Below are 14,826 nucleotides of genomic sequence, written 5' to 3' on the forward strand. Positions count from 1 at the left end.
AAAAGAAATTAGTCTTTCTTGCAATAGTAATAGCTAAACAGTAAGCTGGTGATGAAACCCCTTGTTTTAGTTACCTGAGATCAGGCCCGACAGTCTTAGCTGCAGAGGAACATAACAGCCTCTTTAACAACATTACACAGCAGCTTCTGCTGGCTACATACCATATAAAATCCATTCTGCTGAATATTGTTCCGTGGAGCAATTATTAGCAGAATAGGAATGGCACAGAGTTGGAAAAAACAGATCAAAATAAATGTGTTTTTTTCACACCAAATTGTTATGGATAATCAGGGAAAACAGCATGAATGGTAAGGGAATGGATGTGAAGAGTAAAAGGGACAGGAGTAATTTTATCTGGCTGTAGGTGACATCTGGCAAAAGGTGACATCGAGAAAACATAGCTGATTTGGACGGGAGTGAACTACAAACCAGCCAAACTTAGGGCTCAGAAGGGAATATAAAGGCTTGTGTTTCTGATCAGTCCTGTGTTGCCATCTGTCCCTGCTCGAAAGAGCATAGCAACCCTTAGTGCCTCTACACGCTCACCTGCTTAGGCCATTACCAGAGCATCTGCTTTGTTTTGTTGGATTTGCATTGGAACAGGCTACCCAGGGAAGTGGTGGAGTCCCCATCCCTGGAGGTATTTAAAAGACGGGTAGACTAGGTGCTTAGGGACATGGTTTAGTGGTGGGATGGCAGGGTTAGGTTAATGGTTGGACTTGATCTTAAAGGTCTTCTACAACCTAAACGATTCTATGATTCTGTGATTTTGGTATTCCCACCAGCAAGGGGGAGTGCAGAACACTGGAAAGTGAGTATCTATAAATTAATGGAGTAACCTAACCTGGCTGTAAAGCAGGAGGCGAAGGAGGGATGCTGCACTGCTATTGCTCCTGTGCCATGTACTGTCCACCCTGACCCTCCTGACCTCTCCACTTTTCTTCTCTTTCTCCTTTGGCTGCATTTACCTGTTGGCAGCACCTTTTGTTTCTTTTGCTGTCTGTGTGTGACAGTTCAAGCTACAAAACTGGACATTATTCTATGCAGTTGGTTCTGTATACTTCCAAAGATTAGAGGAATGTGCTTCTGGGTTTTAGACAGTGACATTTGTGACGGGCTGGGAGACACGGGTCAGAGCTGTGTGTTCAGCCCCCGTGGAGCACAAAGCCCAGGACACTCCAGCCCAGCCAGCTTCAATAGAATACAACCAGTTTGTCCTATCTCCAGCAGGGCTTTTTGGTGTGCTAGGTAACACAACCAAACCAAAGCTTTGGAAGGGAGCAGAGAATGGAATTTCTGTAAGAAGTTGTATAACCAAACTAAAGCTTTCTGAAAAAAAATGATGAGTTAAGCACATTTCTAGAAATTAATTAGCTCTTAAAAAAAAATGAGATCACATTTTGTCTTCCTGTCTCTGGCAAGCGTCTGAAGTTTCTTAAGCTGCTTGATGGGAGGCAGTAAAAGCTGAAGATCCTGTAGGCTGTTATGTCAGGGGAAAATGTAACTACCCTTTAAAGACTTATTTCACCCTGCCGCTCGTATTACCTGGCTGTTTTCTGCACTGGGTATTTGTAAGTTAAGTTGATCTTCAGAAAACAAACAACACCACCCCCACCCTCACCCCCCCCCAAAAAAACCAGCTGGGTTAATTTCAAAACCTTTCATTTGAGAGATAGCGTGTGAATAATATAAAGACTGTCAGATTAATGCAGTGTCAGGTAGGGGAGGGGAAGGCCTATTTCCCCAGCATTAGATGCTTAAGGTAGGTGTTCGCGATGTCTTAGCCAGCCCAGTGGCTGGGCCCCGTGGCCCCAGCCACCACGTCCGCCAGCTGGGCTACGTCGGCTTCCTCTGCAGGTAGCGGAGAGCGAGACCCCTGGGCAAGGCAGCTGAAAACACCCGAGTTAAGAGAGTCCCAGTCAGCCAGCGAGGGAACCTCTCCCTCTCTGCTGGATATCGTGGGCATTGCTTGCTTGGGAGGTGCCTAAAATTGGGTGATGCCAGTTATCCTTTCTATATAAATTTTTAAACTGCCTCAAGTCTTCTGTCATGGAGACACTTACTTTCTGTTGGTTTCATTTCCCAGGAGTATATTTTTATTTCTTTCATTCTCCTAAATTATCCATACCTAGTTTTCACGTTCCATTCCTTGCAACATTATGTTACGATCATCAGAGCAACCCTTCATAATTTGGCCTTACCACAGCAAATTGAAACCAATGTGCAGTGGGAAGAAGTGCTTACTAAATTTAAACATCAAGGTGAACTGTTATTTCCATACAAGACAGCTTTTTTGTTATGATCATTTATTTATTGCACTTCTAGAGTACTGGGAGCTTTGCAGCACATGTTGCTAGGTGTGTTCTCTGCCCTTTGAATACTGAAATTTTGGAATTCTCCTGGGAATGAAGGCTGGTTGATCTACTCTTGGAGCTTGACAGATGATATTCTTATTTATCTTTTTAAAAGGAGAAAACAAAATGTAATCACCATTTTTTCCGGGCATCTGGAAAAATGTGTACTGCCGATGTAAGCAGTTGCAATTCCCTTCCTCTGTTAATCTCACTGGGTAGGAATATTCACAGGTTTTATGATCTGATTGCCGCCTTCATGCAATGTAATTCACCACCACAGCTGGGGATAAATACTGCAGGGAAGGTACCGTGAAAGGTAAAGTATACATTCTTCTTCAAGGTGGTGCATTTATCTGTTTAATAAACCTGGTTCACAGGTTCCAACAGCTATAGCCAGCCATTAATAATGTAATTTATGTCAGCCCATAGGGGCCTGGTAGCAGAGCAATTAGGCCACCTGGCCGCAGAGCCAGAGTTACGAGCATGGGCTGTGCTCCGTATGCATGCTGGCAGCGCTTCCCAGGGGATCCTGCTTTAGATGAAGGCTTAGTCACTCAGGCTGGCAAGTCGACAGTGGGCAGGGGTGATGCCAACAGGCTCATGTATGTCCTTGCTGTTTTCTGGAGAAGTGGGCATGCTTTTAACTATATTTACCCAGGTCTGATCCCAAGACTGAGGGGGACAGTGAATGTGTTGCAGATGCATATCACTGCGCTCTCATGGACAGAGTCAGCGGTGATTGGGAATATAATCTCGGTCCCCCACAGCAAGGTGCACGATATGCTTCAGATTTAGAAAGCCTCTCTGCATCAAATGGTGGCAGCCTTAGCTTTCACAACAGTGAGAGATAAGAGCAATATGTGCTGTTGCTCTGCCGTTCTGGAAGGCAGACAAGCACACCAAATCGCACAATCACGACACATTTATTGCAACGCTGTGGTTATCATTTGGTGGAACCCTAGTCCGAAGCTAACAACAATTCTTAATGTGCCCCAGGATATCCTGTTGGGCCCCACTCGATGCAAGGGCATCCAGTCAACAAATAAGGTCTTTACTATGTTACGCTGCACAGACCCAAAGCTTTGTCTTGCTGAAGGTGGCCACCTGGTACCCCCTTATTCAAATGCACAGGCTGTCCTTGAAGCATGCTATGAAAGCAAAATAGATTAGGAAAATGGTTTTATTTGCAAGCAAACTGAAGAACAGTATCAATTCTGGCGGGGTAGCACTGTGCAGTCAGTCAAAACCAAGACTTAATAACTTCTATGTTCAGGGAGAGAGCGAGTGTATTCTTCTTAGCTGGCAGTAAACTTCCCTGCCTATATTTTTGGTCAGCTCCAGATTCAGTCTCCTTTTTAAAAAAGTAATTTCAAGCTCCAGCTCTGTTATATTATTTGTGACCTCTTTGTCAATCTCTTGGAGTCTCTTGGAGCTCTGGTGACTGTGCTGGATCAGGCCTTGGTCACCACTCCTTGCCATAAACGGCTTCTGCTGTTCTCTGCACCCGTGCACTGCTGCCTAAGGTGCCCATCGGTCAAGAGCAGTTCCACGCTGTAGCTCCCGGTCTGGCAAATTACTGATGCTGAAGAGGGGAGATCCCGCTGCTCTCCCCTGCTCTGTTCCTCCCTCTTCAGGCTGCGTAGTTCTGGCTGTCCTCTGTGCTGTCTCTAGGGTCATCTAACTATACAGTGACCTGACTCACCTTGGCAGCACTAAAATAACCTCAACACAAAGTATAGCTTTTTGCTGCTTAGCAAGTTGAGTTGGCTTCATTGTCCAGAAAGAGCATCAGAAGTATTCCTGTGGTTGGGAATGGGGCTACAGGCAAGGAAGAGGAAGAAGGAAAGTTGAGGAGCAGGACCATTGCATCCTAAGGCAAGCAGCTGTTAAATCTCCTCCTCTACACATCTGGCTATGTCCATGGCATCTCAGCACCTCTCTCTCTCACCAGGCTTCCTTATGCTATGCCCATGGATTAATGCTGGTCTGCTATTACCATTTTACAGGAGGAAGCACAGAGGCAGTCAGTGGGTCTCCTGGTACCACGCAGATTAGCTGAGGCACGGCAAGGAATTGAAGTCAGGTGTTGCAAACCGGAGGTGAGCATCTGAACTGCTGGGCATTCCTCTTTACCAGAAGGTGCATCTAATCTTTATTCCTGCTCTTATATGGTAACTGTACTTCTGCTTATGAGCATACAGGGGTATTTTAATACTGCACTGCAAAGGCAGAGGTTTGGTATCCTTCTCTCCTTTTATCCATGAACTATTGTAAATAATCTGCTAGCTAGGGAGTTAAATGGAAGTTGCTTTCCTTTCTTTGCTACCCTGCTGTAGCCTGACTAGTTAGCTGCCGGAATCTTCTAATTTCTAAGCTAAATGTGCTAGCACTTGGATTTCAAAGTGTAAAACCATGATCAGCATATTCATATCCAGGAGTGCTTCTAGTTGGAGTTTTTATTACATTTTTCTTTGCAGTCAGGATTGGTAACGTGAAAATATATTATGCCTTTTGAAAGCCTCAAGGTAACGTGCCCCGAAGATTAGCTTGTTTCTACATAATAATCACATGACACTTAAAAGTCACTGTGCAGACTGCACATGATGCTCCGGGACACATGTAAAAGCAGTGTGATCGGCTTTCAGTCCGGTCTTTCACTCTGCATGCATTTAGAGTAAGTCAGACAGAAATATTCTACTCGCAGGTCTTGCTGAGATCTCTTTAACTACCCACATGTAAAACCTTTCAGTAGCGTGGTACAAAGGCAGAAAACAGCTCATACAGCATCTTGAAAATAAGGTAACACACCGGAGCTGAAAGCTTCTGAATGATGACATATTGATTGCATTTGATATTAGTCCCAAATAATTTTTTTTATCATCAGCTGCATTTCGCTCAGTGAACGTAACCTCTTCCGCTTGCGGGGTTCGTGCAGGCAGACTGCTCTTTCCTCTTTCATATTTCGTGAGTCTGTTTGCAGTATGGAATACTTGGTATCCACAATACAAGCTGCGCCATTTAGCTGCAATTAGTTACTTAAGTCATTTGTTATTATTTCCATTACCTAACTGGGAGAGAAGAATTTATAATTAGCAGGGTGAGTTTGGCTTCCTGAATAAGGCAGGAATTTGCGGGATGGGATTTAGCAGGGAAGTAGAATTAGGACATTTTCCCTTTTCTTAAATATACAGGTCTTGTCCATAGAATCAATCCGAGAAAATTAAGTTACTCTTAGTACTTTAGGAAGGGAACATATTAATTTTAAATACCGTATTCTATTTAAAAAGGAGCACAACTCTGCTCTTGATATTAACTGTGAGAAATACTGTCAGTAGAGAGTTTGGTTTATGTCAGTCTGTATACAAGATGGGTATAGTGTCTATTATCTATCTAGATCTTGGTGATCTGTGGGCTGTGGCTCTCCTAGTCACCCTTCAGTTTAAACCTGCAATCGGTGACACAGCTGTAGGCAGAGCCTAAAGGTTAGGTGCAGGGTTCTAGTTAAAGCCGCTCCTTGCTGTTAAGGCAGCTTTTCTGCACTGCTTCTGTGGTACATGTGCTGAAATGAATTAGGAATTTTGACAGTTAGGAGCCAGGAGCTTATTCCTACTTCCATATGTGGCAGGACTGGAAGTCTTTATAGGGATATATTTAATGGTAAAGTCAGGGTAACAGTGAGAGTCAGGACTAGTTAGAGACCTCAGCTTCTGCTGAACTGATATGGCAATATGATACCCTGGTTAGGAGTATAATCCCTAAATCTGGGCAGATCAGTGTCAATCATGTAGTTTTAAAAATAAGCTCAAGCTTCAGTATTGGGTTGATTTTAGTAAGCATGGTCTCTGGCAACTCAAATTTTAGTTCAATCTGTATTTGGCTTTCAAATTGCATTTTGAACTCTGGCCAGTAGAGATGAGAGACTGAGATTGGACTCAGAAGTGACAGGGCAGTGCGTCCAGGCTCTCACTGGTCGGTGACGAGCATGAGGGTTTGAGTGGTGAATGCAGGGCAGTCTTGACCTCTGACAGGCTTATACAGAAATGGCAAGTTAGATGTCGGGGTGAATTATCTTCAGGGATGCTTGTTACTCTTCATGGACTACAGAGGAGGACTAGTGTGATCTGGCTTCTGACACAGATGTCTGCATTAAATACCTACTGCTAGATGGGATGAATCAGGTCCTTTTTGTACGTTGGCAGTAGGACTAATGAGGATCAATTGGCTGAATTTTCAGCACATCAGTAGCAATCTAGTGCTACTCTGGAATTTACTCAGATTATTTTGATCAGTGGTTGCTCTCCTTGTCAGTTATTTGGAATAACATTTTGAACCCTTTTGACAAATACGGAAATACTGTGAAAATGGGAAAGCTGGAGCCAAGGTGTGTTCATTCCAGCTTTGTTCAGGCTTGATCCAATTCTGAAGAAAGTGCCTTTCCAAAAGATTCTGGGTGGAGACACCCCAGGTTCTGTAGCTCAGCCAGTCTGGGTATTTCAGTTGGAAAATTTAATTTCTTTTATACTTCTCTTCAGGCCAACTTTATGCTTGCTTCTCCTTTCTAACAGATGTACGGATTCATCTGTTTCCTATACATTTGGTAGAGTTTTCCCAGTAAGTTCAGTGCGTGTGAAAATAGTCAATAAGCAATAACTATCATGCCTTTCATCTTTCATCTACAAACTTTCTGAAGTCAGCCCCCACCCCCACCCCCCTTGTACAGAAGAGGAAACTGTAGTTGTGAAGGGGCTTGAACGGGAGTTGAATTTCGCTTCTCTGAGGGTTGGGCTTGGCACAGAATTCATTAATCTGCAGCTCTGGCTCAGGCAAGCATTTTCCTTGCCCTTTCCTCCTCCTTTCCCTTCCTCCTCTTGGCTGCTTGTCCTTGTCTGGCTCTCCCTACGCCATGCCTGCACAGTTGTGAGTAGGACTGTAGAATAAGTTGGACTGGGGAACCGTTCCAGCTACAAAAATTATTATTATTATATTGGCAGTACATATTATATTTCAGCTGAATCACTTCCTTAGGAGACTACATAAATGTTTGTGCTGGGAGGGCACTGACAGAACCAGGACTGGAGGTGAAGTAGGGATGGCTTCAGCTGGCAAAAGCATCATGGGTGCCAAAGTCTCAGTCCCAGGAAAGTGCTCTGAGATCAAGGGCAAACCTGATCAAGTGACCGGGCGATGGACCTGCTCCGAGGAGGAGATTGGGCTAGGTGAGCTCCAGAGGTTCCTTCCAACCTCAATTATTCTGTGGTTCCTGTGGCTCAAACTTAAAACCTGTTTCAGGCAGCCTTTGACTCTGTTATGCTGTTGCATGCATTTCTTCAAGAGCACGAATACAAAGCTAAGATCAATGCTACCCAACAGAGATGGAGGCCCTCTGACCATCGGGCATGCTCAACATAGTAAAAGCCAGATCACATCCACCCAATTTTTATTTAGTAAGAACACTGTTGCAACTTTTCTTTATTCTTTTCTGCTTTGTCCTAAATAAGAATTGCAAATGTGGCATGCATAAAGACTGTTGTGTTTTGATTTGTTGCAGCTTAATTGTAAATGATGTGAAAACTGCAAGGATGACGTCTATGTAGAAACACTAGACAACCCATACCTGCACCACTGTCAAACTCCCTGTGGTATCGATGCTACTGAGCCTGATCTTCCATAGCCAGTGACAAGGCAGGCAGCGCCTTCTGTGGTGCAGGACTATCCCTGAAAGCCATCTATCATCTCCTCAAGATCAGGTCCACAGTGTGCTGGTAGTAGATTGCACAGCTGTGTTGAATATATACCTCTGTTTCCTTCTTCCCTGCTGTGATGCTGGTGTTGAGCGCGATGTTCCTTTCCAGGTGCCTGGCCTCATGCGCAAAATGCAGAGGGAGCAAAAGACAAGGTAGCCCCCACTCCAGCTGCAGTAATGCAGATATGAAGAAAGTGCTGAAGTCCACAGTTCCCACCCATCCGAGGTGTCCCCCCTGGTATTCCAGCTCCATCAGCCCCTGCTGCTTTCCAGGGAGGCAATATTCAAAAAGGCCACAGCATAGTGCACAAAGAGACCCAAGGCCAAAGAGAAGCACTGTGTCCAGCCCTCAGAGTGATGTAGCTCACTTTTTCAGCAGCCTGCACAATTTCAATTAAAAAAAAAATATTTTTAGTATACATGAAAGTTTAGGTGGGAGACCCAATTCTAAAGTTTTTCTGTGTTTTAGTGAAAATGAACTCCGACTATGCAAATGAAACTGGAATAAATCAGTTCCAAGCTGATATAAATGTATCCAAGTGGGTATTTGTAAGAAATGGTGCAAGCAAATAGAGCTCCACTTGTTTGATATCTAGAATGGGACTCATTGATGGATTCAATGGTGAGGAATAAACACTTTGTAATACATGGGTCATCCCATTCTAAGGTACATATATAAATTAATTCAGATGAGTTGTACTCCAGAAGTGCTTCTCCACTACAGTAAAATATTGTCTGGACAACTAGCTCAGTTTTGCATGTTTATGTTAAAGGCACCAAAAGTTTTAGTGAGATGGTTCTCACGCCTGGCTTACTACAGGCCTCACTTGTGTCCAGGTTTAACGGGGATCCGAGAGCCTCATCCTATTGCTAACAGGAACATGTTTAGCTCTGTCTGGATCTGATCTGCACTGAAGAGAGGAGCTTGTGGTGAGGAAGTACGGAAGCATACTGACATAGAATCATAGAATCATTTAGGTTGGAAAAGACCTTTAAGATCCTCAAGTCCAACCGTGTACCTAACCCTGCTATTTCATCACTAAACCACATCTCTGAGCACCTCATCTACCCTTCATGCAGAGCCATGGCCAGACCCAGGCCAAGGCGGGCATCAGCCACGTGGGGGCTTCAAGGAAGGTGTCACAACCTGGGGATTGTACAGCCAGGGTGATGTGTAAAGGCATACCAGTAGCTGCTGCTACCCAGACACGGGCCTGCAGGTCCCTGGTGGCAGCTAGCAGGAGTGAGAAAGGCATGAAGAAGCACCACAGTAAGATGGTCTGGGAGATGGATGCTCCCAAACCTTCTTGTTATGGCTCTGCCTGCATTTCTTGCATGCCCGCAAGCACTGGGTATTACACGGGGAGAGGCACGTAAGTTGCGTTCCTTACAAGCTGACAGCAAATTATTATCTGCAGCACGTGAGGGATATTTCAGAGAAACTGTACTTCAGAGAAGTATAGCGGAGGGCCAAGTCTTCTTGGGCAGCTCAGGGATGTAGTCTCAAGGAGAATTCCCCAGTGGCAGACCTGATCCCAGCTGAGATCTCAAGCCAGATGGCCCTTTTCTCCATGCCAACACAGCTGTTCATGTCACCGTGTGAGAGACTGGACTGGGAAACTGATGCCACTGAAATATGATGTGTTCTTTATTATTTTGTATCATGGTTTGCTGCCTCATGTGGCTCTGCTGCCGGATGTCCACGGTGAGGTTCACGCAGCAACCCCTGCACAGAGCTGCTTTTTAAAGGCTCAGAATAGTCCATTGCATAGTCTCTTAGATTTCTGTTTATGTCCTGTCAAGCAGCTCTTGCTAGTGACACAAGTCTTTACACATGTTCCTGGCTACTTTTCAGCCTCAGAGAAGATCCTGGCTTGTACCAGGAATAGCATGGCCAGCAGGAGCAGGGAAGTGATCATGCCCCTGTACTCAGCACTGGTGAGGCCGCACCTCAAATACTGTGTTCAGTTTTGGGCCCCTCCCTAGAGGAAAGACATTGTGTTGCTGGAACATGTCCAGAGGAGAGCCACAAAGCTGGTGAGGGGTCTGGAGCACAAGTCTGATGAGGAGCAGCTGAGGGAACTGGGGTTGTTTAGTCTGGAGAAAAGGAGGCTGAGGGGAGACCTTATTGCCCTCTACAGCTGCCTGACAGGAGGCTGTAGCGAGGTGGCTGTTGGTCTTTTCTCACAGGTAAGAAGCAATAGGACAAGGGAAAATGGTTTGAAGCTGCACCAGGGCAGGTTTAGATTGGACATTAGGAAAAATTCTTCACAGAAAGAGTTATTAAGAATTGGAACGGGCTGCCCAGGGAAGTGGTTGAGTCCCCATCCCTGGAGGTATTTAAAAGACGGGTAGTGAGGTGCTTAGGGACATGGTTTAGTGGTGGGATGGCAGGGTTAGGTTAACGGTTGGACTTGATGATCTTAAAGGTCTTTTCCAACCTAAACAATTCTATGATTCTAAGATCCTACGTAACGACCAGCCCCTGTCTGCTTTGAGTGTGGTGAGCCAGGCTGTAGTCACAGCACCTTTGCTTGTTGTCAGTGACCTCACTGGTGAGACAAATCAATCCTGAAGGAGGACTTGCTCTTTTGAAGGAAGTCAGCGAGCCTTTGCACATTACAGGTTGGCATGATACGTACTGGTTATTTGAACCAGAGAGGGCAAAATCCCTTGGGCCTGTTGCCCAAGCTTTATGAGTTTATTTGGGGCTGGCTGACAGCTTGCTGTCCCCAGCTCTGTGCCTCACCCTGGATGTGGAAGGTGCCTCTGAGTCAGCTGCTGCATCACCTCAGTTTACATCATGGTTACGCTCTGTGGTATAATCGGGCTGATTCATGTTGATTCAGCGGCAGCTCAAATGTCCATAAGGTTTGTGCTAGGCAGAAGGCCGGGGCATTATTTTTCTCCTCTCGTCCTGTCTATCGAAGGCATTCCTACTCTTTACCACAGCCCTTAGCCAAGATTAAATATGAGGAAATTCACTGTTCTGCAGAGCACTGCTAGAAATCCTTCCCCCTCCTCCCAGCACCCTTCTTCCAGGGGCTCTCCTCGGTCTTCACTGCAGTTGCAGAAACATCCCGTCCATGTGTCTCCCTTCGCTGTGCTGCTAAGCTCTGCATGCCTGCAGGGTGCTGCCACCTTCAGTTCTTGATTTCTCGAGGCAAATGCTTGAGAATTTTCCTTCCCATGCTTTTCTTTTCCCCTCGAGGACAGGGTCCTAACTTGTTCCTGTCCCTTTTAAGCACTCGTGCAGAACTGGAGAACGCTGTGACACACCACCATTAGAAATATTGCAAAATGTTCCCACATTTTCTGCACAGGCAGCTGCGGGCAAAGCTCACAAAATGCCATGTTATTATGTACTGCAGGGAAAAATATCACCTGTTGTACGCTGACTGCTCCCTTACTGACGAGAAAGCTCCTTCCCGACCCACCGGCGTTCTCCGTGGGGCACAGATACCCTAAGTGGTTCTCGGCCTCAACCTTTCATTCCCATCCCCGCTTCATCCCCCTGGCTCTGCCTCTGCAGCTGCATGCCAGGCAGCAGATTCAACCCTATCGCTGAGATGATCAAAGCTGAAAGGCGCTTTATTTCTGAGGGTTGTTTTTTACTCCTGATCGCTGCAGCGATATCGTCAGCAGCACAGCCCCACTGCACAGTTAGTGGGCAGTGCCCAGTAGAGAAAACGTCTTTGGCTGGACAGGAATCCCTCCAGTGGCTTTGCCTTGCAGAAGATATTGTGGAACTGCTCCTGCCTGACGGGGGTCTGTCAAAGGGGCTTCAGCGTAGGAAGGGTAGGGGATCCAGGGGATCAGCTCAGGGAGGCCTTAAGGAGGTGGTGGGGCAGGGTGAGAGGAAAGAGAAGAAAGGTGGAAGTGGATGTATGAAACCGCAGTGGGTCCAGACGAGATTGGGAGAGCTGTCAGAATGGAGATGGGGTAAGAGGAGGCTTTACTGGGGAGAGAGCTGCCATCAAATCAAGGAGAGGGGTGTTGAAGGGAGGTGTCATGTCTTCAACTAGACAGATATAGCTAGAAAAAGCCCAGACACACTTCTAGGCACACTGACTTTTTGGTGACACGGAGGTGAGCTTGTGTGCCTGAAAATCTGTCTGTTTTTTCACCCCAAAGACACAACTTAATTTAATAAAAACTAGGACCTGTCCTTACAAATATCACCTTGGTTATGTTCTGAGACCACTGCAGCCCCAAAGCCTCACTATTACAGCCAGAAGTAGAGACAGAATGAAATGTGGGGAACCAGGGGTTGGAAGAAAATTCAAGGGTAGCTAGCTCTCCTTGCTGGCTTTCTCAAGGTTATGTTAAAAACAGGCCTCTGACTTCCCCACGCAGTCTCTGCCCAGCAGGAGATTTTACATTCTCTGGGGTTCCTGGAGTTCAAAAGTGTAATGTCTAAAAATGCTTCCCTGTTTGTTACATGCTCAGCTTTCTCCAAAATTAGCAGAACTACCCCAATAGTAGAGATGACCAGGATCGGTCCCTTCCTGTCACTTTGTGCACAATTTCTCCTGATCTTTACTGGGTAAACTGCCTCAAGCTCAGTATGTCCATCGACGTGTGTGTCAGAGCCCTGTCCCCACCCCAAGCTTGCCACGGCACAGACTTGGGCGTGAAGGAGGTCCCCTAGCATAGGTAACACACTGCCTTCGTGTCCCTGGTTTAGCGAAGGGTAAGCGATGGCAGGCGATTCAAGGGAAGGCTGCTAGTGTGCAGTTTTTTCAGGAAATTGTAATGTTCCCTTAGCCACTACCCTTAGCCTGAATACATGAAGCCCACTGGCGAAAAGATAGCCACAATTTAAGTTAATTGTACCATTGCTGGAAACAATATCAGAAGAAAAGAGTTCTCTTTGTAGTCAGTCCTCCCACTCGTGGGATCAGCTAGTTTCATAGCCTCGCTATCTCACACCACAAACCAGCAGGGAGAAAATAGTAATTCTTGATTCTCTTTTACTGAAGTGGAGGAGGCAAGGGAAGGACATTTCTGTATTCTGTACAGCTTTGTTCGGCAGCAAGTTTGCATTTAACTGCAATTTTCAAGTGTCTCACAAAAGATTATCACACATATCCTGAGAAATACCAGCAGTGGAACTGTCACGTTATCGTGAAGAAGGAAAATGAGACAAAAAGAAGTGAAATTGAGGGAATTAGTGTCAGGACTTTCCGTCTAGCTTTAGGCTTAGTTTATTAGAAATTGTTAAATGGGGAGGCGAGCTGTTTTCAAAAAGCTTTTTGGTAAAACACCATCAAATAGCAATGCGTCCAGACTTTCCCCTCCTGTTTGCAATGTGCGGTTGTGGAACAGGTAACCAGGCGGTATTCTGTCTCCTCAGTCCTCAAATCTGGAGAAAGCGAGAGGAGGAGCAATAGGCTGTTTGCCTCTGAAGTGCTAGCAGTTGACTCCAAGGGATCCCTGAGCTTGTCGTTGACAGGAGAAAGCTCTTCTTTGGGGGCAAGGACACTGTCTTGGAGATTATGGACTTGGCCTTGAATGCAGGCAAAAATCAGACATCACTGTGCAAAGAACTTTTCCCTGGGCATTCAAGAGGAACCTTCAGTAGCTCTGTGCCTGCTTACTCCCCAAAACAGGGCTTTCTATGTGCTTTCTGGGGACAAATGCTGGTGAAAGCAAATGCCAAACCATGGCACCACATTAAGACCAGCAGAGCTGCTTAAAAAAGCAGATTGTTCCCCCTTCCTTCTCTCAGTCACTCATTCCTGTCCTTACAGAAACCTCCTTGCAATTGCAGCACAAGCATTTGTATGACCTTGTGGGGAACTATACTGGAAAAATTATATATTTTTTTTTCCCAGAGGCTGTTTTTCAGCTGGATCAGTTCCCTGATCTGGTTCACCATGTAGCCACACAAATATTTATGATGGCACAGTACAACAGATGATCTGGGAGAAGATGTGGGAGTGGGAGAAAGCAAGGGACTGCTTTATTTGCAATCATGCTCGCTTAAAAGAATACCAAACTGTAGCTTAAAGAAGAAAGGAATCGCAGTGGGATGACACATCCGAGAAGGGAGTTGAGGCATGTGCCTTATTCCCCAGAAATGAAAACACAGCTTCAAATGTCAAATGGTGCAATTACAGGGGGAGAAGATCAGCTAACACAGTCATTTCCAAAGGGTGCAGTCTGCAGGCAGGGAGATTTTCAGTATTTCAGTCGCTCTGAAACTTCACTTTGAGGGAGCTGGCGAGCGGAAGATTTGGATGGTAGATCAAAACAGCTGCAAAAGCAGTGGATCTGCATGTGGATGACCCTCCACTCCCGTGTGGTCTGCAAGATGTGAAGTGAGATCCTGTGGAAGATTGCTTTGGATAAATACGCTGGTGTCTGTGTGCCTGGGTACAGGTTAGGATTCTGTGAGGGATTCTTATGTGGCTTTCTTCTCTTGGAAGTGCTTGTTGTGGCTTTCTTTTGATAAGAGTTGTCACCGGAAGGAGAATATCATAGAATCACAGAATCATAGAATCATAGAATCATAGAATCATAGAATCATAGAATCATAGAATCATAGAATCATAGAATCATAGAATCATAGAATCATAGAATCATAGAATCATAGAATCATAGAATCATAGAATCATAGAATCATAGAATCATAGAATCATAGAATCATAGAATCATAGAATCATAGAATCATAGAATCATAGAATCATAGAATCATAGAATCATAGAATCATAGAATCATAGAAT

General features: G+C 45.3%; 1 protein-coding gene across 1 annotated transcript in view; it reads left to right on the forward strand.

Annotated features, from left to right (window-relative positions):
* Window positions 1–7,443: 7,443 nt before the first annotated feature.
* EEA1 (early endosome antigen 1) overlaps window positions 7,444–14,826 on the forward strand; it is a 107,934-nt gene continuing 100,551 nt past the window's right edge. The window contains exons 1-2 of the mRNA XM_035901005.1: window positions 7,444–7,570; window positions 8,567–8,640. Of these exons, the coding sequence (XP_035756898.1) occupies window positions 7,444–7,570; window positions 8,567–8,640 (201 nt within the window). The remainder of the gene's footprint in view (window positions 7,571–8,566; window positions 8,641–14,826) is intronic.

This window comes from Egretta garzetta, unplaced genomic scaffold, assembly GCF_000687185.1.
Source record: "Egretta garzetta isolate BGI_Z169 unplaced genomic scaffold, ASM68718v1 scaffold38, whole genome shotgun sequence".
In the NCBI taxonomy this organism is placed as follows: Eukaryota; Metazoa; Chordata; class Aves; order Pelecaniformes; family Ardeidae; genus Egretta; species Egretta garzetta.